The sequence below is a fragment of the Lissotriton vulgaris genome, chromosome 9 (genome assembly GCF_964263255.1).
Source record: "Lissotriton vulgaris chromosome 9, aLisVul1.2, whole genome shotgun sequence".
Lineage (NCBI taxonomy): Eukaryota > Metazoa > Chordata > Amphibia > Caudata > Salamandridae > Lissotriton > Lissotriton vulgaris.
This window is the reverse complement of record NC_141697.1, coordinates 907,102,219-907,126,058: the sequence shown is the minus strand read 5'-3', so window position 1 is coordinate 907,126,058 and position 23,840 is coordinate 907,102,219. Positions and strand designations below refer to the sequence as shown.

The window sequence follows — 23,840 nt, the reverse complement described above, 5'->3', positions numbered from 1 at the left end:
TGCTTTAATGCTGCTTGCTGACTGACATAGAAACTGGGGAGTCCATTTTTTACTCTTAACAATTTTACCAGAAGATAAGTACATTCTAAATAGTTGATTTTACACCCTGCGTTTTTAGCCTGTGTGTGAAAATCTAAAAAAACAAACAAAAAAAATGTGAGCTCTCGTCTATACAGTACTCTGGCCAGAAGGTGGCAGCAGGAACGCGTGAACTGCCAGTAAATAGAAACTTTACCTTGCGGTGATCCTGTTTCATGTAAACATGCAAATACAAGTTTCTCCTCCCCCGGAATCTTGTCCCTGAGGCACTAAAGCTAGGGCGAGGCGCTGCCACTTTCTTGAGGCTCCTGAAACACTGCATAGTTTCAAAAACCAAAGGACAGGCTAGGTGTCCCAACTGCCACGCCCTTTTATAATTCAACCTGAGCTGGTTTCACCAGCATAACAGGAAGAACCGCACCTGCCTCTCTCTGGCTCACCTCAATGACAGCAATGTGCTGTTTGCACAACAGCCACGGATCCGCCTCGCCCCTTTACAAACAAGTCCCGCATGACAAATTCTTTAGCAATGCTGGCTTTACAACTCCAGCCTCACGCTGACAGACTAACCAGCAACAAAAACTTCGGATTTAGAATCTACGTCAATACTTCCATAGTAACCCCTTGACTACCATGGTGTGTGTGCACTTCTGTGAAGGATATGCGCCCATGTGTTTACACCAGCCTCGCACGGGCACTTCCCTTCATGTTTAAGGCTCATGAACATACAGCACATACACACCATAAAGGCGTAAAGGTAGGGCACAAGATCTACACAAAGAAGTGGGGGGATTAACCAAGTTAGGCAGTGTATAAGTGACATCTTGGTGCCTGACATCCCATGTGGCATCAGAGGAAGTGACATAAAAACCCAAGACCTCCCAGGAAGTGACATCACAAGAAGTTACATCAGTTCGTAAGATCGCACACATGTTTAGCAGGTCTGTCATGAGTACATTTGTGCGCATAATATTTAGCTAAATGAGATGGTGCGTCGGGTTGTGCTAAAAAAGTGACGCACCGGACGCAAAATCTGGGTCTCACCTTAATACATATATTTTTTTAATTCTACCACAAAGAAATTATTACCAAGAAGAAATGTGGCAGTAAATCTTTACTGCTTAATTGGTTGCAAAACCTTCATTTAAAAATATCTTATGAAGTTAAGGCAACTGCTACTTCGCTCCTTCGGTGCTCATGACGAGCCCAGCTCGTCATGAGTAGTCACAGTGGAGCTATGCTCATGATGAGCTGGGCTCGTCATAACGGCTACGCTCCGCCCACGCGCGATTGATGCCCCGCCTGTGCAGGCAAATCAATCAATGGGCAGAGTTGTGACGAGCATAGCTCGTCATGACCACAGCTCCACTGTGACTCACGACGAGCTGGGCTCGTCACAAGCACCGCGGCTCTGTGCTCACCCGCCCCATCGCACCGTGGAGGAATTACCCCCGCAGAGATGGGGATAGAGTCCTTTGTGCGCCCAGTATATTTCAGGGAATAAAAATGGTGAGATAGCTCTGGAGATTAACACATTTGCTGGAGAGAGAGGTGTCTTGTGTAGTACCGGTTTTGAATCACAGTAGGGTTAATTTGCCTCCTGCAGAGCACATCATGCAACATGCAGAGGACAGTTTTCTATTTTATGTAGACATGCAAGTGGGTTACTGCTTTTAACACAGAGATCCTTTTGTTACTTCGAGTTCATAAATTGCAGTTCTTCTAATGTAGCACAGTGAGGTATAAAGGACATGGGACTCCTACACATTGTAACCCTCACTGTCATATGTAACACATCCAGCAAACTGTCGCGTTTCCTGGTTGTATGTATGTTTGCTGTGTTTACTTTTACAACACATGAAAAATAAAGTTGAAATAAAATGTGAAATCCTGCATATAGATTTACACACTTGTATGATTTATTTTCAACATATAATGTGTATGTAAAGTACTGACACCCTGCATTAGGGTGAGTAGCGCTAAAAGAAAAACCAAAATAGTGGTATTTCAATTGTTATTTGTGTAAATTTGTTTAACCCGTTAACCGCTGCAGTAATTCTGCCGCGGTGTGGGCGTTTCCTTGTGTGGGTGTTTCCTTGCACGGGCGGGGCCGCGTCGGCCGTTGGACCTGCACAGCACTACGAAGGTAGTGCTCGCGACGGCAGCACGCAACGGGTTAAATACTGGGACAGAGGAAGACACTTTGCATTCTTGCAGTCCATGCAGGGACTGAACAAAGTCAAAACCATGCCTCTCTTAAGTACTTGTGAAGTAATAAGCTGGGTGCCTTTGTTTTTCTTCATTGCATTTAGGTGTGAGGCTGCAGATAGCTCCCATAAGGATACTCCAACAACAACAAAAAAAAATAACTGGAATTTAAAATGACAAAGCCCCCTACACATTGCTGCCTGGAACACAGCAGATAACATGCAGGAGCTGCTGAATGTGTCCCGGTGTCTGAAAATGACACCGGGACCAGTTGAGCATATTTCAGTGGGGCCCAACTTCTAGTAAAGGTAGACGTCCTTCACCCTGTGTCTACCCGCGTGTACCTCAGACATGTTCCCAGCAAACAGGGCACACTGTAATTTTATTTTTTACAAGGTCAACTTTGACATGGTCTGGTAGGGCCCGCAAACAGAGATGTGACAGGAAGGCAATACAGAGCGTTAACATTTAGTAATCCTGGATGGAGTAACTGGTTTACCCATGATTTATTAGTGGATTTATTCCTTTTTTAATAAAAAAAAAACAAACATGTAACACAGTTATCTAGCAGGACAAACGAGTAAGAGGTCAGGGAACAACAAGTGTTTGAAACTCTAATTTTATTATAATAAGAACATTACAATTGTCTTTAGAAAACTACAGAGTGCCGAAGTGCTGCATACCAGTCCGCAACACATCAAGGCACATTTCAACCCCATAAGGTGGAGTAGCGGGCGTTTATGTGCTTCGTCGTCACAGTTCAAATGCACTAGTTTTGAAAATGAGGTGTAGTGGTCTTTGAAGAGACGTTGATGTGGAGGCATAAAATGAGAGGAAAAAAGGTGTCAACATTCCTCTATAAAGCACCATTTTCCCTCCAACATGCTACATGATAAGGGTGGAAAAGAGGTAACATGCGATTTCAGAAACAAAGAAATGAATGTTGATACATAAACTAATATGTCTGTATAAAAATATTCAGATATAGTCCTCATCTATGGCTGGGAAACAGAGCAAAGGAGAACTCAAAAGTAGTAAAGAGTGCGCAGGAGCAGAGGGACACATTCCCTCTGAGAAAATGCAGAGCAGGAGGTACAAACTGGCGTCCGTCAGAGGGGGGAGGGAGGGTTAATCCAGATTTCGTAGTCTGGGGAACTCTGATATTTTGAGGTCATCTCCTTAGGAGTACATGGTCAGCTGAAGCCACTGTAATGAGAGTGCAGAGAGTCAGTAATTTGTGCAGGAAGCCTCGGGTTTGAAACAAGATGTGAACAAGATCACTCCCTCCCGGCCCCACTGCCCTGAACAAGCTGGAACAAGAGACAACCCATGCATTAGATCTTAAAAATCATTTTACTGCTCTTTTACTGTTGAGAACGTGCATGCAGCTTGGATGCAAGGTCCCATCTTCACAATCTCTAGAACCCTAGATGCAAGAAGCAACACTGCATAACAAGTACCATCACCTACCTCTTGCATGGAGACCTTGATTTTACCATCGCCATCTTTATCCAAGGCTTTGAAGGCACCTGCAGGGAGAGACATAATCAGATCAGGCGTTGCACTGGTTATTTCAACTGTTCGCTTGGACCGAAGGGCAGCTCAGAAACGAGACTATAGGAAGAAGTTTCATTGCTTAGTTACACTTTGGTTTAAAAAGTGCCAACATACTACCTCTGGGCCACTTTGCTGCGCTAAATCAATTGAAGCTTTGGTACATGTGACTTTTTTTTGGGACTGGGGGGAGAAACCTTTCGCTCTAAACAAGCCATTTGAGGGTCGTTCGGCACATCTCTTCCCTGGGTGTATGCGTGTGTGGGGCTCAGTACCTAGACAGGACTGAGTGTTGCCCTGATGATGGATATATGGTTTAAAGTTTTCTTTAAAAAAATACTTTTTTTTTCAGAACAAAATTTTATTGCAAGTACTGACATTACACAGAGCATAAGGACATCGTCCCGCATCACAACGCCGGACCAATGAGCATAAGCATTTAGAAAACAGGGTATGCATTCAGTAAAAGCATTATTGCATTAAACACCCAACCCCCCAACTCCCAATCCCCTAACTCCCCTGACCCAACCCCGCCCCCCACCCAGTGTCTGCTAATCTCAAGGCATAGAGTATAATAAGAGCCAGTGTGCGTACTCCCTGTCGCCCAGGGTACAGCAGTTAAAGGTCTTCCCCAGTGTCCTGGGCCATCGGTGGTTCCAGCCACAGTCCCCTGTAGTCCGCCCATCTTTTCCATATCTTAAAATGCTTCCGGGGGCATCCCCTGGCCTCAAAGATCGGGCGCTCAAGTCCCATGCAAAAGTCCAATCCCCGTCTCCAAACCTCCAACAAAGGGGCCCTGGGGTCCTTCCAGGCCCTGGCTATATCCCGCTTGGCTACAGTGAGGCCTAGGACCAGTAAGTGACGCTTGTATATGTTGCCTCCCACCCGTTCCATAACGTGAAGCAAGCCTAGTTGCGGTGATCGGGGAAGGTCCCAGCCCAGAACCTCAGCCAAGCAGTCCCAGACCCCCACCCAGTACCTGGCCAAGTTCGCACACGACCACACAGTATGGACAAACGTTCCAACCTCCCGGCCACATCTCAAGCATTCGGGGGAGGCAATCAAACCTGCCTTCCACAACCGCTCTCTGGTAAAGTAGGCCCGATGTAAGTATTTAAACTGAAAAAAGCGGAGGCGCATCGCAATGGCCGCCCCCTTAGGGGCCTCCAGGGCCTCTCTCCAGTCCTCTTCTTCGAACGCACCAAGATCTCTCTCCCATGCAGTACGCAATCCATCAAGAGAGGAGGAACAGTGCGTGACCAGAGTTTGGTATATATTGGAGATCTTTTTCTCCTCTAGTTCCCCCATGAACACCTTGGCCTCCAGGGGGCTAAACTCGGGCAGATATTCCAAGCCCACCAGAGAGGGAGTTAGTGCATGACGTAGTTGTAAATATTTAAAGAATTGAGTTTTGGGCATGTCATATTCCTCCCTCAACATCTGGAAAGACTTAAGGGTGGTGCCCCTCACGACACAGCCAGCGTGGAGATACCGATATCATCCCAGCCCCTGAATCCCTGTAGGGACGCCAGCGCCGGGAGACGGCCGTTCTGCCACAGCGGGGTCTCCCTCGTCAATCTGTTCCACCATCCCGTACGGCGCAAGGCGGCGCGCCACACCCGGAAGACCACCCGAGTGACCATGGGGAGTCGTTTCCTGATAGCCGCCGAATATAGAATGGTGTGGATCGTGTCTGGGTCCATCAGGTACCGCTCCAGGGCATAAGTCGGGTCACCCCGATCCCCATACCACCAGTCGTTGAGCACCAGCAAGTGCGCCGCCTGATAGTAAGATAAAATGTCTGAGGTGGCCAAGCCCCCGCAGTACGTAGAAAGAAAGCAGGTGCGGAGAGCCACTCTCGCCACTCCCCCAGCCCTAAGGAACTGACTTAGAGCGGCGTTCACTTGGCGAAACCACTGCGGTGCAATGGGGTATGGGTGGTTCAGCAACTGATATAGAAGGCGCAGCAGGGCCACCATTTTAAAGATCGCCGACCGGCCATATATGTTCAACGGCATTCTGGACCAGGTTTTTATGTCCGAACGCACCCTGTCCCACACAGGCCCCACATTGCGCTCCCATGCCAAGTCCGGAGCATCTGTAAGAAAGATACCAAGGTACTTGAGGCCATCCGTCGCGCTCTGCAGTGTCAAGGCCCAATCACCCGGCCCCTCCCCGCCGCCCAGAACCCACAGCTTGGACTTCCGCACATTCAGATGCAATCCTGAAATCTCCCCGAAGATTTTCATTATCTCCAGGACCCTGGGTCCAGACCTACTGAGGTCCGTGAGGAAGAACAGAACATCGTCGGCGTAGAGCGCAATACGGTCAGAGGGGCCCATGTCCCATTCCAGTCCCCGGAGTTGCGCATCCATTCTCACCCACGCCGCCAGAGGCTCCATGGCCAGGGCGAAGAGGTAGGGGGAGAGAGGGCATCCCTGCCTGGTGCCCCGTCCGATGGGGAAGGACTCGGACGCCGCTCCTGCCACCCGCACCGACGCGGTCAGGTCTGTATAGAGCAAGCTCAAGTACGAGAGGAAGACCGGCCCGAGATTGAGGCGGGACAGAAGGGCCCCAAGGTACACCCAGCTGAGAGAGTCAAAGGCTCGGTCGATATCTGCCAGGAGGAGCGCCGTTGGGATCCCGGCTGCCCGGGCTGTCTCCACCACCACCTGCGCCCGGCGAATGTTGTGCCGAGTTGCTCTATGGGGCATGAACCCCGCCTGATCAGGGTGTACTAAGTCAGTGATGTATGGAAGAAGGCGGTTGGCCAAGGCCTTGGCCAATATTTTCGCCTCGAAATTTAAGAGGGAAATCGGCCTGTATGAAGAATGCTGTTCCGGGGGCCTCCCTGGCTTACAGAAAACAACAATTTCGGCGTGTCGCCAATCCGCCGGTAGGTGTCCACTCTCCCTGGCCGCCTCCAGTGCCAACTGGTAGCGCCCCTCCAGCTGGATGTGAAAGGTCTTCATAAACTCGCATGGAAATCCGTTCGGTCCCGGGGCTTTGCCGGTGTTCAATTCCCCAAGGGCCGTGCCCAGTTCCTCCAAAGAAAGGGGAAGGTCCAGCCGATCCCTGGCCTCCTCTGGGAGTGCGCGCGGCGGGATATCCGTCAAAAATTTGTCTATATCCTCCGCAGGGAGGACCTCACGGGGGGCATAAAGACCGGCATAATACCTCGCGAAGCTGGCAGCTATGGCTTCAGGGGCCGCCAACTGGACACCTTGGTCATCCCAAATGCCCGGCAGAGCCTGGGGCCGGAAGGTGTGCTGGCAAAGTCTATACAGCATGGTACAGGATTTATCTCCCCATTGATAGATCCTGCTCTGAGTAGCCAGCCAAAGCTGGCGCGCCTCATTGTGTAGCAGGGAGGAGTACAACTGCTGTGCCTGCAGGAGCGGCCCCACCGCCTCGTCCGTGTCACTCACGGTACAGTCCCTCTCCAGGTCCCGAACCCGCCCCGCCGCCTCATCCACCTCGCGCAGATGGGTCCTTCGGGCCTCCGCACACCAGGCAATGTCTACCCCCCTGAGCACCGACTTCATCGCCTCCCACTGGGTGACGGCGTCGACCTCTGGCCCGCCATTCTCTGTCCAATAATCGGAGATAGACTCGCGCAAACGTGTGCGGTATCCATCCTGCTGTAGGTGCCACGCGGATTGGCGCCAGCGAAAGGGCTGTCGCCTCCTGTCCAGCAGCAGGTCAAGGGACACGGGGGAGTGGTCCGAGACGCCACGGGGGAGTACGGCCGTGGCAGCGATCCTCGACAGCCAAGGAGTCTGTACGAACAGGTAGTCAAGCCTAGAGAAGGACTTGTGCACAGCCGACACATAGGAGTATTCTCGGCTCAAGGGATGCTGGTAGCGCCATGTATCGGTCCAACCCATGCCCTGTGCCAGGCCATGAAGCCTTGTCGGCGCCGCTGTCTGGGGTTCCCTACCGGGCCTGTAGCGATCCATCCGCCCATCCATCACATCATTCCAGTCTCCTCCCACAATCGCCAAAACATCTGGGATATCGATCCACACTTCGAACAACTTCTCGATAAGGGCATCTTGCAGCGGGGGCGGGGCATACACACTACCAAAGACCATTGGCTCATTCCCAATCATTCCTTTAACAAACACGTACCTACCATGTGCATCGACCCAATGTGTTTCGTGTACATATGAGAGCCTTCGGTGTATCAAGACCGCCACCCCCCGGGACCCCCTTGCAAACCCGGCATGAAACACCTGTTTATATCCATATCTCTGTAAACTGAGGGTCTTGGTGCCCTGAAGGTGCGTCTCCTGGAGGAGGAGTACATCCGCCCCCTCCCTCTTCCCCAGCTGCAGCACCGCCCCTCGCTTAATTTTATCCAGCATCCCCCGGACATTCCAGCTCACCACTCGCAATTTTGCCCTTGGTAGGCCTGACCGTTGGTGATCAACCATAGTCAATGGGGAGGAGATGTAAGGACCCGGGCTCTCGGAGCCACACACACACACAAGCAAGTAGCCTAAGTAATGCAGACACTGTGTCACCCTCCCCTACCCCCCCACTACCCCAACCCCAACCCCAACCTGTCCCCCAGCCAATCTCCCCAACTGCCCCCCTCCCCCCCCCCCCTATACCTCACCAAACATTGAAGTACCTGTCGCGATATGGGCGGCTTCGGGCCCAAAACAGAGCGCCCAAAGCCTACCATACCAATGGATCCCGAACACCCCCTTACTCTAAAGCTTCCCCCCTCCCCCTATCTACTCCCAACTATGCAGGAGGCTAGCAGCCCCTGTATCGGAGCACCCCGAACCCGTCCCAAAGTCTGAACCTGTTGTGGGACAGTTAGAAAACGTAGCAGTTAGCACATGATGCAGTCCTCAGGAATGCAAGGCACCGGTGGAGCCACTTCCACCGCTGGAGCGGCTGGTATCTGCAGGCGGTCAGGACCACCCATTGCACCTCATCCACTGCCCCCCGAATTGTCCGGATCAGCTGGCTCAGCGGTGCTGCGCCCAGTGTTGGAGGCGTTGCGGCGCCTGGACCTGGACTTCCTACTCTTCCGGCTACGGTCCCGGTGGTCACTCTGGGTTTGTGATGAATCACTCGTGTGGCCTGGATCGAGGCCCGGTTGGGGATGCGGCCTGACCCTCACCGTCTCATCTGTCCACCTGAAAACATCTTCCGGCGTCTCAAAGAAGTGAGTTTTAGACTGGAAGATCACCCGCAAGCGGGCCGGATAGAGTAAGGAGTACTGTATCTTTAGGCCCCGAAGCTTAGCCTTGGCGGCTAGGAAGGAGTGTCTCTGTTGCTGCACCATCTTGGTGTAGTCGGGGAAGATCATGATCTTGTGGGATTCAAATGAAAGAGAGTCCTTGGCCCTCGCCTCTCGCAATATAACGTCTCGATCGTGAAAGTTCAGAATCCTGGCGATCACCGGCCTGGGTCGTTCACCTGCCGGCGGTTTCTGCATCAGGGCCCGGTGCGCGCGTTCGACCACGAAACATCTGGACAGGGTATCCGGAGGGAGCCAGCTCTCCAGCCATCGAGAAAGGAAGCGCCCCATGTCCCCCTTCTCACAATCCTCCGGAAAACCCACAAAGCGAAGGTTGTTCCTGCGCGCCCGCCCTTCGGCGTCCTCCACCCTAAGTGCTAGACCCTTCTGGATACTCTCCATCGCCGCCATTTTCTTCTTCAGGGTCCCAACATCATCCTCCACTACTGAGACCCTGGACTCTGCCTCCGTTATGCGCGCCACTGCGTTGCGCAGGTCCTGCCTTAGGAGTGTCACATCGGCCCCAACAGCCCCAATCTTAGCATCCAGCATGTCTCTCGACTGGGTGATAGCTGCCATCAGCGCCGCGTTGTCCGGCCCCGGTCCCTGGCCTCCCTGCGCTCCGGGGCCGCCATGTGGCTCCGTGAATTTGTCGATGGGCCCCTGCCTAGCGGGCCCACCACCCCCTCTGGTCATGGCTAAGGCTGTGCCCGGCTAAGCTGTCCCCAAAAGCGCCGGCGGCTGCTGACGGCGGGGCAACCTTCACGCCAACAGTTATCAAGGGCAGGGCACCCTCACAAGCGATGGCCTCCTCACGTCCCCGGCTGCCGTACACTCCAGGTGATAAAAAGGGGGGGTTGTTCCCCAGACTCAACTCCGCCGACCCTCGCAGGCCAGGTCCCAGCGCGTGTAAACCTCTCCCGGGGGACCTTCCCCTCTATGCCTGCTTACTTCGGTGTACCTCGTGTGTCACAGCGGCTGCCAGGGAATCCCCCAGGTCCGGCAGTCTGGGCCAGGCCCCCAATGACCCCCCCAGGCACAGCGTCTCTCAGCAGTCACCCCAGCACCATATGTGGGGGGGGGGGGGGCCACACTCACGGTTCGTCGGGTCTTACTGAGGGTCGGCACCAGGTCCACGCCGGGCACCCCCAATGCGGCACGGGTCACTGCAGTCCAGGCCCCCGGGCTCCACAGCTCTGGCGATCCCCGGGTTGGGGAAGACAGCCGACCAGGTAAGGCTCGCCACTGGCCCCTCGGTCCCCGGGGCTCCCAGGCGCCTGCACCTCCGGGCCAAGGATCTGTGTAGGCGATTCCGGGCAGGGGCCGCCAAACTCGAGGCCCCGGCTCCTCCAAGGCCAGGTAGGCCGCAGCGTCGCCGAGGCACTCCTCAGCACCAGTTCTCCTTGCTTGCTCTGTGTGGAAGGGCAGGGGAGCCCGTGATGGCCCGCCCGCTGCAGGCTGCGCCGGATCGTGGCAGGAAAAGCGGCGCCGCGGACCCCAGGACGAGCTCTCCGATCCGGGTGCGCCAAAATCGAGGCCCCGGCTTTGCTGACCGGCACTAGGCCGCCCGCCGCTCCAGCTCACTACACCACCAGGAAGGGTCACGGCTCGCCAGTCCCGGCACCGGAATGCACCCTGAGTCGTCCGCTACCTGTGCCCCACCTTTGATATGCTTTTCGGGTCCGGGGGCCAGGAGAATTGGTAGGATAATCGTGGGGCCGGCGGGAGCTCTAAGAAGCCACGTCCGCCATGATCGCCCGCTAAGCCACGCCCCCAAAAAAATATACTTTTAATGAGAGAAGGCTGGGCACTGCCCTTAATTATGTGACTGGGGGCTAGTGAATTTTGGAAGTAGGGTTCTTGCCACCACTTTTACTCCGTATTTTTTAGACTGGGGGTTTGGGTGCGAAGCCTGGCATGGCTAGTTTCAAGAATGGCCTAGTGTGAAGTGAGGCACCACTTTCCTCAAGTAATCGAAGCTTGTACACTTCCCTAGCACTTCAAACTCCTGTGTATTGAACTGAACATTACTGTTCCACAGACAACAATTATGGTTTCGGCTTGCCTTACTGCACAAGCTGTCGGGACGCTTAAGATCTATTGTGAACTTTCAGTCTACTTACAGGCCACCTATTGCTTACTACTGGCTGGCTTGTCACCCATTTGCTTGCTTCTTACTCAATAGCTTGCCTTCCTCTTGCGCCAGTCCCTCCTCTGTAACATAGCCTCTATCATTCATTGGATTCGATGACTTATGTTCTTCTACTGCTCACTTTTAGGAAACTGCTTTTTTTATTTTGGTTAAGCATTCATTTGGCTAGGTTTTCCAGCTCTTACTTATTTGCTTCTTCCCATGACAAATACTAGCCCTGGCATTACGTGTTGCTCTTTTCCTTGCGTACTGCTCACTGACTCACGTATGGTTCTTTACCAGACACCACCCCTCCTCAACCCTAGTTCTAGTTCGGTCAGCTCTTCCATAGCAAAAGCGTTTGTGCTGCTATGGCACCGTTTGAGGAATCTCAATTAAATTTTCCAAAAAGGTGCTACTTTTTGACCAATTTGGTATGTAAAGTTTGGTGCCACCTGTCAAGTGGGGGCAGAGGCGAACAAAGGGGCTCCAAAACACAAAATCATGTACATTTTTCATAAACTTCTTTAAGGCGGGCCACAGCAAAAACTGCTGAACAGAATGACACAAAATTTGTCAGGAAGCTAGATCTTGGTCAGCAGATTGTGCTTCTTGTGATTTGGTGTAAATCCTTTAAATAGTTTTTGAGAAATTAAGGGTAAAAAACAATTGCTTATCTGGACAGTTGTGTCCGCTAGAGGCTGGAGAGACTCTTGCGAGAGGTAATTTTAAAATAGAGCTCTTTGATTGGCCCAGGGAGCTTCATATCCCTTAGGCCATCTCGCTTCGGATTGGCTTCCAAAAAAATGAGAAAAAGGTTGCTAGCAGCCATTACAGGACTTGGGGACTTAGTTCCCCGTCATGAAATAAAAAAATGAAAAATAGTATACGGGGCAGGATAGGGATACCTTGACCCCCTAGAACCCATGGGGGAAAATACCTCTACACACCTGCATAGGTGATGCATTAGGAGCGCATGAATTTTGTAAACACTTACGCCCATTAGCTGGACCGAGGCTGGACAAAATTAGGTCGAAAAGAAATAGGGTAGTTACCCGCCACTTTGTAAACCATAAAACAAATTAGCACAGTTATAGGATGATGTCATGAGTGATGTCATGAGAGTGATGTAACATGGGAGATCATAAGCAGTGCATGTGGGGGGGCGCAAGTTCTAGTTAGCTGTGGTAACTATAACTGGTGAAGAATGTGTATTTTTGTTTAATTCAAAACGTTAATTTTGTCATTGACAAATCCACCCAACTATAATATTACTTTTTTGGGGGCGTGACAAAGAGATGGCCCACTGGAAGGGCCTTAGGGAGATCTGACTTCCCACCGTTTAATCCTTCGCCATCCTGCACTATGCAGCCGCTGAGGGCAGCATAATCCTACAGCATTGAACCCATATGGCTGCTGCTTGTGACTGAGGGGCGTCCTGCTGGTCCCAGACCGCTTCCGAAGGGCAGAGGGTGCACCAGATGACTGTGCTAGTGTCGCAGGTTCTGCTGTGACCTTATCTGCAACGACTGACCGTAGGAGGCCGGCCTAGGATCCTGGGGATCTTGCTTTGGGTCTGTGGCGCCCCCAGGGCGTGCCCGTACTTGGGCGGGTGAAAGGGGACAGAAGACTTGTCTGCGTATGGGGGCGCTGAGTGCAAGGAGTGCACCTTGCTTCCAGACAGCGCCCCCAGCATTACATGTGGGCTCACTAGTCCCCCAAGAGAGGGGGTGAGCGGGAGCCCACCGCTGAGAGCACAAACGAGGGGGGTCGCCCGCTGACCACGGATGAGACTGGATGCCTAGCTTTGGGCCTACTGGTTTGTCGCCCGAGTCCCAAATGAGTCTTGTATGCCATTGAGGATGCAGTGGGGGAATGCAAGCCCCTGGGCGTCAAGGGACCAGAGGTGGCAGCTTAAACGTTGACTGCAACAGTGTCTTCGCCGGACTGCGGTACAGTCGATGTGACGCCAGATGGAGCACTGGACAGAGGATAGTCTGGACAGCTGCGGTAGTGCCTCCAAGGGAGCGGAACATCTTAGGAGGCGCCTACACCTCGTAGGTCTCTTCAGGGTGACAGAAGCGTGGGTGCCCTAGGGAACAGCAGACTTAGAGTGCGCGAGGAGCTTGCAGCTAGAGAAGGGGGGGCTGGTGATCTGTATTCCTGAAGAAGAGTGGCTCACTGGTTAGAGGAGGCAGACCTGGAAGCAGAGGTCAGCCCGGGACCAGGGTTCAATTCCCGACCCGGCGGGTCTTGAGTCCGAAAATGTCCACGGACTCGACAATTCTTGCTCCGGTGCCTACTCGATTCATGGGTTCACACTCTGCGACTCTGGGCAATAGCTTGCTTAATCTCCACAACGGCCCCTCGCGGTGGGATGCCTGGCTTTCACCATGGGGATACCCTGCCAGGGTTATCTCACAGGGGAATACCAGGACGGGTTCCCTAAGCAAGCGCTTAGATACCGGGTCGGTGATTTGCGCTATATAAATACATGTACATTTACATTTACATATACCTGGAGGTCCTGGGGGACCAGGGATCTCAGAAAGTGTTTTGGAAAGGGGGGTGACTTCAGGCAAGGGGGTGACTTCAAGGCAAGGGTCTCGCACCCGCCCCCCATACTGACTGGACCAGTCCCTGAGGAGACCTGGGGTGGACGGACTCCTGGGATTGTGATAGGGGCCTGGCATTTGGACTGTGGACCCCGGTCATTCATTGCTTCTCACTCACTGCACTATTCAGTGGCTCCTGCCTTGCACACGCTTCAGCTAGTGACAAACGCTCATTCGCTCGCTGCACCAGGTGTAGACCCTCTAGATGTGGTTGCCCTGCCTTGCCCCTCTATCCACCCTGACATGCAGGCCATTTGGCGAGGCTCCCTCCCGCTTGAGTCTTCCTGGTGAAACAAAGCCTTGAACGGTGTTGGGGGTTGGGTAAGAGATGGCCGCACTTCCTCAGACACAATGGGGAAAGATGGACCTCAGCAGCATCAGTAGGGGAAAATCATCACGCAATATACTACCCCCGCCCGCCCACACAGACTCACTCACCAAGAGCGATCAGGGACCTCGGAGCGCTAGCTAGAGTGACAAGACAAGCCCTCTTGGGAAGCCATCCTGGAGGCTTTACAGGGCTCCAGGACTGCTCGAGGGCCAAAGAGCACGTGTCTCCAATGAAGTGAATTAACTGTGAGCTGAGCTCTGCAAAGTAGAGGACAAAGTGGAGACTTCGGAAACTAATTTTGCATCCGCGCAGGGGGAGGTGCACCAATTTAAGAAACAGGTCTCTGTAGTCCGCGAACTGAAAGGTCCGAGACTCCCAACATGGCCAAAGATTTAAGATGGGCCAATGGCTGCATTAGCTTTCTAGAAGACCACAACTACGTCACATGGCTCGTAGAGCGTCAGTACAGCTTACAAGAAGGAGACAATCATCGGGTCGACGTGAGTGTTTAGAACGGAATTGTAGACTGGAAGAGGACGGAGCAAGCATGCTGGAGGAAAGAGTGGGACGGAGACAGAGGTCGGAAGAAAAGGAAGGATACTGGGGGCAAACAAGACAATACAGGGAAAGTACGGGATTAAAGTCCAGACATCCAGGGTAGGAAGTGGAGGCTATGGCACCAACCACTGCAGCCCAGGAGGGTAGCGGTTTTAGGCAAGTCTGGTGGTTAGTGAATGTACAATAAGAAGGAAATGGGCGGGGGATACAGCTCACCAAACAATAGTAATAGGAGCTTCACAAACTGCATTGGTTTTTTGTTCACATCAAAATAGGGCGCGTGCACTGTTTGAGCTGCATCCAGGAGCCCGACCGGTGACGGCATATGGGGGAGAGCGATACCCAATTTTCCCAAGCTCAAGATTGAAAGATGGCCAGACTTCAGAGAGATTCTTGCAGAACTGGGTGAAGCATACACTACGCCACAAGGATTTGTCCCATTTTTGTTATTGGACAAAAACACAAAGTGTTGGCTCCCTCTCCTCCCCAAGAGTGCCACTGAGCTCCCTTATTGCTAGAATTGTGAATAGCAGGGAAAGAGCCTCAATCTTGAGAGGAACCAGAGAGGATTCCAATCTGCGATTTGAAAATCAAAACATTGAGATCTACCCGGACTACATCCAGAAAGTTCAGGAGCTGTGTAAATCTTTTCTAGAGGTGAAAAGGAGACGGTGCGCAAAGGACCTTAAATACATGCTACTTTATCCCTCAAAGCTCATCGTAATAGCAGCAGGCAAATTACACTTCTTTGAGCGCCTGAGGACGTCTGGTTATGGTTGGATATGTCAGACAGGCTCCTTGTGTGCCCCTTTAGTACTAGAGACCCCTTTCACACCGGCACTAGACTGCACACAGGGGTGAAGGAGCTGGGTCTGGAAGAGGAGTTCTGCAGGCGACACAGGACGTCCCACGCATTCTGGCTTGAGAGGTTAGCACCATGGAGTCTGCTGCTGCCGAGTCCATAATAGTGCCTCAAATACCGTTCAATGGGTCTCCCCTAGAGGGTGATTATCAAGTACTCCTTCCCAAAGTAGTGAACTTGTTCATGGTATTGTGTATCCTTAGCTGATGTCTGCGACCGCATCAAATGACTGGGGGGGGGGGGGGGGGGGGGGGGGGGTGTCTCCTTGCCATTTTCTCAACTCCGTAGGGGTGGGTACACCGATATTAAAGCTGCTATCCTGAGGTTTGTTGAGAGTCAATGTCCGCTATTTCTCACTGCAGCAGTGTAATGTAAGCGGTGCTGTACCAGACACCGGTATCAAATGAGAAAAATAACTCCTAGGCAATCGAGCCTAAATTATACAAGTGACTTGGTATAAGGAGAAAAACAAACAGAAGACATTCTATGACAAAATATTTTCACTTTAATCATTATTTGGTTAAAAAGGAATTCTAAATATATTCCTTAAGTTCATATCCATTAGACATATAAAATAACATATCAAATAACATCTAAAAACAAAATGACAATATTTCTCTTAAGGTGACTTAAGAAAAATATGGTCATTATTTTGTTTTTATATGTTATTTGATATGTTATTTTATATGATTAATGGATATGAACTTTAGGAATATATTTATAATTCCTTTTTAACCAAATAATGATTAAAGTGAAAATATTTTTTCATAGAATGTCTTCGGTTTGTTTTTCTCCTTATACCAAGTCACTTGTATAATTTAAGATCGATTGCCTAGGAGTTTTTTTCCTCATTTCATTTTACCCGGTCCTAGGAATTTTATTAATCCATTGTTCAGGGGTCCTTGTTTTCTTCATTTGTCTAGACCCCAGTGTCGAAAGAGGAGCAGCAGCATTTTAGATGCTTCTCCCAGAAGTGCTGGGCATCTCCTTGGAAGCGAGTAGCGGTCATGTGCTGAACTCCCTATGGTCTGTGGTCCTCATGTAACCCTTTAATGAGCATGGGGAATTACAAGTTGCTCAGGTAGGTAGGGAGGGGTTTTACTATCTAGAGTTGACACTCTGTGTACTGGGGGGTTGAGTTACGATAATGTACGTCCGAACACGTTGTGTCTTTTGGACTTGTAAGCTGATTTGGCTTAGTTCCAACTGTCTGGGGACAGGGGTATAGTTATGACAGTTCTGTTGCTCGTTGGGTTGTTGCCATCTTGTCACTGGGAGGGAGGTCTAGATCTCTAGGCACATCTTCCATAACTATGACGAAGTCCGGAATCTGTAGACTCATCTCCTGGAATGTGAGTTGACTGGGTACACAAGAAAAGTTACAGGGTCCTTCCCTTTCTCCAACTGAATGCTGCAGATATCACAGATGTAGAGGCTAGCAGGTTGTAGCAGTTTTGCTAAGAAAAGGAGGGAACAGGTGTACTACGCAAACTATTTGTCCTTCTCAAGAAGTGTCCTCATCCGATTATCTCCAGTTGTTCAGTCTGACCTTTCCTATATAGAGGCGAATATTGAGAGCTACCACCTGCTGACACAAGGTAGACTAAATGGCGTAGACGTCGTCATCGCTCATGCCTATGGGCTTAACATGGATGCTGGGCAGCTCTATTTGAAAGTACAAGAGGTACTATCGCCATCACTGGACTATTTGATTGTTTGGGCTGACTACTGTAATTGCATCCTTGATGGGGAACTCAATAGGCACCCTCCACACTACAGCACAAAGCCAAAGATGACATCACTTCAAGAGGTTATGGCACACCTGGGGCTCTGTGACATATGGATGGACACTCACCCCACCAAGAAATAATTTACTTGCTACTCAGCTATGCATAATATACACAGTAGACTGGATTGTATCCTCGTCCCTTGGGGTGGGGTTCTTGCAATGAACTCTCTTTTGCTACTTATCCGATCACGCGTCTGTACGCTGTGAGATTGGCTTGAGGTGCACTGCTCGACCGCATTCGTCCTGGATGTTCCCTCCTGAGATTCTTAACGACAAAGGTTTTTGACATGACACAGGGCCACTGAATGGGAGGCTATAAAGGCTGTGATATGGGGCATTGTGTTGGCCTCACCTGTGGGGTTAGACGCACCCTTGAAGCAGATCTTTTTCAAAGGGAGGACGCACTGACAAATACAACAGCTTCCCTGGATGATGCTGTGGGGAAGCAGGGGGAGTTAGAGGCACTGAAGCGGGTCGCAAACGTACGGGACAGACTGGACAAGAACACATTTAACAGTTCAGAGTGCTCTTCCTAACTATGGAGGAGCTACCAGTAGGATTTATTATCTTAAATCCTACGACAGGAAATTCCCAGATCCCCCATACTTCACCGTAAATCCCCTCAGGGTAGGAACGTCTTTACACAAAGATGGATAGTGGATGTTCTCAAACCTCACCGAGTACAAGTGTATAGTAGCTCTCCCCCTTCTGACCTGCAGAAGGTGGCTACGTTTCTGCCCACCCCACCCCCCCCCTTGCAGTTGCCCATGATTGGAGGGGGCTGCTGCAATGAAACAAGAGCCTATAGAAGAGGTTTGCCGGGCGCTGCAGCAGCTGCCCAGAGGGAAAGTGCAGAGCAGTGTTGGCTTTCCTGCAGAATTCGATCATGCTTCCTCTCCTCTCCTATGCAACGCCTATTAGAGGTAGATTTGGAGGGCTAATCCATGAGGAAGGGCTACATCTCTACGATGCTAAATTACGGGACAGACAGATCTAACCCATCCTCCTATAGACTGCTCAGGATCAATACATATTTGAAAATAATTTACAAGGTGCTGTACCTACAACTGCGTCTAGTGATTTCACAGCTAATCCAGGAGGACCAATATGGGTTCATTCCTGGGCGTAATACTGCCATAAAACTGCGGCAGGTAGAGCATGACCCACATGCAGTGGAGGGGAGAGAAGAGGAGCTTGCAGTAGTATCCACTGATCTCGCCACAGCCTTTTGACATGGTTGAATGCCAGTAGCTCCTGTGGGTCTTTGAGGCAATGAGATTAGGCACACAGTTCAGGGCCTGGGTGATGCTTTTATACACTAGCCCTTTGGGGTATGCTCCGATTCCAGACAGGATGGCAAGGGAACACATTAGGACTGCCCACTATCGCTGCTTTATTTTGCCATCGTCCTAGAGCCACTGGCCATCTAGATACGGCAGGAGATGTCCACCCCGATTCCCCGGGCAGACGTTGTCACTAATCTGGTATCTCTTTACGTTGAGGATACCCTTTTCTACCTTACAGCTCGTATATACTCTTTCCCATTTACTGGGACACCTTAATACCTTTGGGGAGCCATCAGGCCTTCGGATTAACTAAATAAAAAGAATCTTTGGTGCTTCCTTTTAGAGCACTTTTCTCTTGAGACCTGGAGACTTTACCACTCTTACCGCTCTGTTGGGACACTGACGGATTATGTTATTTGAAAGTGATTGTGGACAACACACAAGACAAAAACATCTACAGTACAATACTGAGAGTTACAGAGGGACTTTGATCCTCAGTTAAATTCTGGAACACCCTCCATCTTCAAGATGGTATTTTACCAGTGTATGTACTCCATTTAGCATTAATGTTACCCTCTTCCTCAGACAATGTTCAGGAGGCTATATTCCCTCCTTCCTTGATCTGGGCAGGAGGGCATAGCAGGGTGGCGAAATATTTCCTATTCTTTCCGCTGGAGATGGGGGGACTGGTGGTTCCAAATCTGGAACAATACTATCTGGCCTCTCAGTTACAACACGCTGCACACTGGCTCACAGTAGAGGACAACTGGAAGAAGTCACTCCTGGGGTGCACCGCGAGGGGCTTGACATTTCCACAGCATTTAAGGGTGGGGGAGGGGTGCTGACCAGATACCATACCTTATTAAGCACACTCCTTCCAATGGGAGAGTGCCATCAAGGTGGTCTTAAAAAAGCTTCCTTTGCCAGGGAATGAGTCTTCTGGAACTTACCTGCTTTCACAGTGCTAGCAGATGCCACAGATGGGTCTGCCTGGCAAGATGGGATGATGGGAGACGCTGAGGGATTTGTATCTGGACGAGGAGTCTTTTTTGAGGCCACTTAGGATAGTTTTCACCTGGGACTGGGGCAGTTCCAGCAACATGCCAGTCCCCCTGCCATAGTTAGGACCATCTGGCCGGCCTTCCCTGATGCACAGGTCGCATCCCATATATTCCAGGGACTGCTGGAGGGAGGGGTGGTGCCACTTTATCTCACACCTCTATAAAGCCATGACCTCTGATCGGACATGTGCCCCACCGGCTGCACATGCAGCTTGGAACAATGACCTTGGGGTAGGGTATGCCCAGACATGGGTCACGTGCTCACTGCGCCACTGGAGTCAAGCTATCCTGGCTGAAGACGGCTGATAGCCAGAAACGGGTCCTAGGATGCTTGATTTCGGTCCAAGGAAGACATGGCTTGGCAGTTCGGGCTGGACTGTTACCATGAGGCACAGGATCAAGACTGATTTGCATATGGCCATGTCTGAACTGGGGTGGCTTGGTGAGCAAAATAACGATGGATTAAACCCAGATCTGTGAATGGGGGTGAATGTTTTGCCATTGTGCAACATTCCGTCCATCTGGTTTGTTTTGCTGTTCACCCTATGTGGGAAGGGTATGCCCAGACGGGGGTCCCGTGCTCACTGCGCCACTGAAGTCAAGCTATCCTGGCTGAAGACGGCTGATAGCCAGAAACCGGTCCTAGGATGCTTGATTCCGGTCCAGGGAAGACGTGGCTTGGCAGTTCGGGCTGGACTGTTCCCATGAGGCACAGGGTCAAGACTGATTTGCATATGGCCATGTCCGAACTGGGGTGGCTTGGTGAGCAAAATAACGATGGATTAAACCCAGATCTGTGACTGGGGGTGAATGTTTTGCCATTGTGCAACATTCCGTTCATCATCTTGTTTGTTTTGCTGTACATATTGAAGAAACACAATGGGAGAGAATTTGTGTATTGGTGAAACCCATCTTGAGTAATGCTAGGTTCAAACGCACACATTTCCATTTCCTACACCGCACATACATAACACCTGTGCTCTTGCATAAAATAAACCCTTCTCAGCCCCTCAGCTGTTCCCGATGTCAGAACTCTTGCTTCATTTTTGCACTTCGCATGGACTTGGCTCGTTTGAGCAGACATTCTGGATGAATGTGGTAGCAAGAGTTCTCATGGCCACAAAAAAGAGGGTGGGGCTCTGCTCTAAAGTGCTTAAAGTTATTAGTCTCTAGGGCTGGTAAGGAAACTTAAATGTTCTGAAGAGAAGTGCCAGAAGTTATGCTGTAAATTTTGCCATTCACAAGCATATGGCCACATTTATGTCTATTTGTGAAATTATGCAACTATTGAGTCAGTACAAAGATGCTGGTGTGTTAGGTGAGAACCAGGGCTCTACCGGTCCTAAAAGTTAGTGTGCTTCTTCTAGTATTCTGTGGACCACAAAGGAGGGCTTAGCAGCAAAGTGAGCATGACCAGACTTGAAAACTGCAAATGACTGCTTTATGGACCGTCGGCTGAGGGATAGTCTAAATGCCTAAAGCCTATGTTACCAAAGGGCAGACTGCCGTAATCTGTGGCACCTCTTTAACTGGGTAAGACAGGAGCCGGCAGGGTCAGTGAGCCTTATCACAATGCATGTGTTGTTCCCAGAACACCAGTGCATTCGCCAGTGCCCCAAGGGCAGAGCATTTGTGAAAGATGGACCAGCTGCTTGAAACCGCTCCACTATAGCAGCAGCAATCAGCCTACACTTCAAAGGGAGAGAGCGAGTGACTGTACCCACCTGCAGAGGGTTGTCGGGCGGGGGGCTAGGGAGAAAGAAATCCATGGGTTGCGTTGCTCTGCTCCTCATGAATTTTGCTCTTGTTGGACTTTGGATGCAGAGCGTATTCATTTGAGGAGTTGAAGGCTCTTGTTTATGGCTATGAGGAACATACGTGACGGTTGTATTCCTTGCTCTAGTAGTACAAGAATAGTTCAGAAGGTTTGAGGGTTTTCTATCAGAATTATGTTTTTACATACTGCTTCACATTTTTCTTTAAGTGGTTCCTAAATACTATTTACAAACATATAGATCATATCCCATAGGCATCGGTTGGGGAAGGAATAATCCTCTGGCGGTCAGTGTGCTGCAGCTACTTTAGCAGTCATACCTCGTCTTTCAAAGAGATGGTTTGGATAAGAACCTGTGTTCCTATGTATTATTTAATTCATTTGTTGGTTTGCTGTGTGGAATTTGATTATCTGAGTTCAAAGTCTTGACTATGCATTATGACGTAAGGACATTCATCTGGAATTGTAAGAGTAAATTCAGAGGTAGGGGGTGGAATGGTCTCCTGATTGCGCCCCTATTTTTCCCTGTTCCAAGTTTCTGTCCCGGTATTAAAAGTTCCTTTCGATCAGAGGTCCTCTTTGCTTAACCAACTAGAAAGATGCAGATTTGGATTTTCACTCAGTCTTTTAGCTCATCACCCAATTTATTGTTGCTTCTTGTCCGGTCACGGCCTTCCTAGATCAGCAGTGTCCGCTGTAAGCGCTGGTGGTCCAGATCCATGCCAGAATTTCAAGATATTCTCAGATGATACATGGGAATCTCAAGTAACAGACGGGGAGTGTTAATCCTAATAATCTGGCATTGACAGGCCACCCTGGACCAACAAAGTACATGCATGATCTAGATCATCTATGTTGTAATTTAAGGTGGATACATTCTATTGCAGCTTCCTCTACAGGACTTTGCCTTTTTGCGATTACTTACATTACTCATTCTTTCTCCCCCTGTTGCTCCCTTCTGCTCCTTTAGCCTCAGACTAGGATCACTTTGGTTCACTTCAATTTTACTGTCTTTCGTTTCAATATAATTCACTTGGAGGTGGAGGTTTGGAGGGCTATTCTTCCTGCTGTGTGTTCCGCCTATCCTAGGCCACAGGACTACAATACTTTAGCAACGGAAAATCAGAGGTGAAAATGTAAGTGTTTCAATGGAGTCTTGGAAGGACTCTGGTACTCCAGAAAAAAAATTGCACTTGCCTAAGGAAGACCATATATAACTTGAACACAGTGGACAGATGGTCCAGCCTCTTGTGTCAATAGTTCTAGCGTTTGAGCCCTAATGAAATACTCATTGCAAGAATACGTACGAAACATGGCGTCCAGTCGCACAAGGCAGCTGATATAGTTGTCAAAGTCCATGTTTCCATTTTCATCAGAGTATCTACGAACAATCATACTGTAGAGCTGCTCATTCAACCGAAACCCTGTAATTGAGAGAGAAGAGGAGCCATAAGAATCAGGGTTGGAAAATACAAAGGAGTTTCGAGATTTGGGGTAAACGAGAAGTGGTAGAGCAACACAAATGATGAAAATAGAATTGAAAAATAGCATTTTATTAAGTGTCAGTTTCTGCCAGCTTTCTTTTTTGAAAGAAAAGCAAAAACTCCTAAAAAAAAAAGTGCACACTTATCCATGACTGCCAAGAGATAATTTCAGGACCAACACTTTTGTTCCACCATTTCAGACTCTCCTGGCCCGAAGAAACTGTATTGTCAGGGTACTCCAGGCACAAAAGCAATTTCTACATGTTGTGCCACTTCCACCAGACAACAATGACATAAGAATAGAGTCACTTCTGTAAGTGTCCATCATTCTTCCCACATATTCAAATGCATTTATTTTATATCACTAAGTCCCAGTAAGTATAGTTCAATCTGGTATATTTCCAATGATATGCAATGGTTGGAACTTACCTGCTGCTTCGAAGGCTGCCGGCAGCTCTGATCTGCCAATGGTCCCAGATCTGTCAGCATCGTATCGTTTGTAAATGGCCTACAAGAAAAGGTAGAATTGAGCACTATGAATTAACGGAGAACTCATAAATGTCGTTTCTCTTTTCACAAGTTCAGCTCAAAATAAAGCAGGAATCCTGGACCTAAGCATGTACCATAATTAGGAAAAAACGCTGCCTCCCTCGGCCTCAGGAGGATGAAATGAGAGGAGGTACAAAATAGCTGTCATAGACAGTAGCAATGGGAATAATAACAGAGTTTGAGTAGCAAGGAAGAATAGCTCAGGCTTCGTGCCAAGTAAAAACATAGGTGTCCTCAGAAGGTGGAAAGCTTTGGTCCCCGAGGGTTCTCTGAGAAGAAGATATAACGTTTATGAGCAGAAAGCATCCGCTGATTTGGTGGAAGTGTAAAAAGGAGTGTAAG

The 23,840-nt window shown here is 50.0% G+C and overlaps 1 protein-coding gene across 1 annotated transcript in view; it reads right to left on the bottom strand.

Moving 5' to 3' along the window:
- Positions 1-2,850: 2,850 nt before the first annotated feature.
- CAPNS1 (calpain small subunit 1) overlaps positions 2,851-23,840 on the bottom strand; it is a 188,878-nt gene continuing 167,888 nt past the window's right edge. Inside the window, exons 8-11 of the mRNA XM_086938694.1 lie at positions 23,379-23,457; positions 22,773-22,889; positions 3,718-3,776; positions 2,851-3,453 (exon numbers count right to left, since the gene is read on the bottom strand). Coding sequence (XP_086794820.1) covers positions 3,427-3,453; positions 3,718-3,776; positions 22,773-22,889; positions 23,379-23,457 — 282 coding nt within the window. The 3' untranslated portion in view covers positions 2,851-3,426. The remainder of the gene's footprint in view (positions 3,454-3,717; positions 3,777-22,772; positions 22,890-23,378; positions 23,458-23,840) is intronic.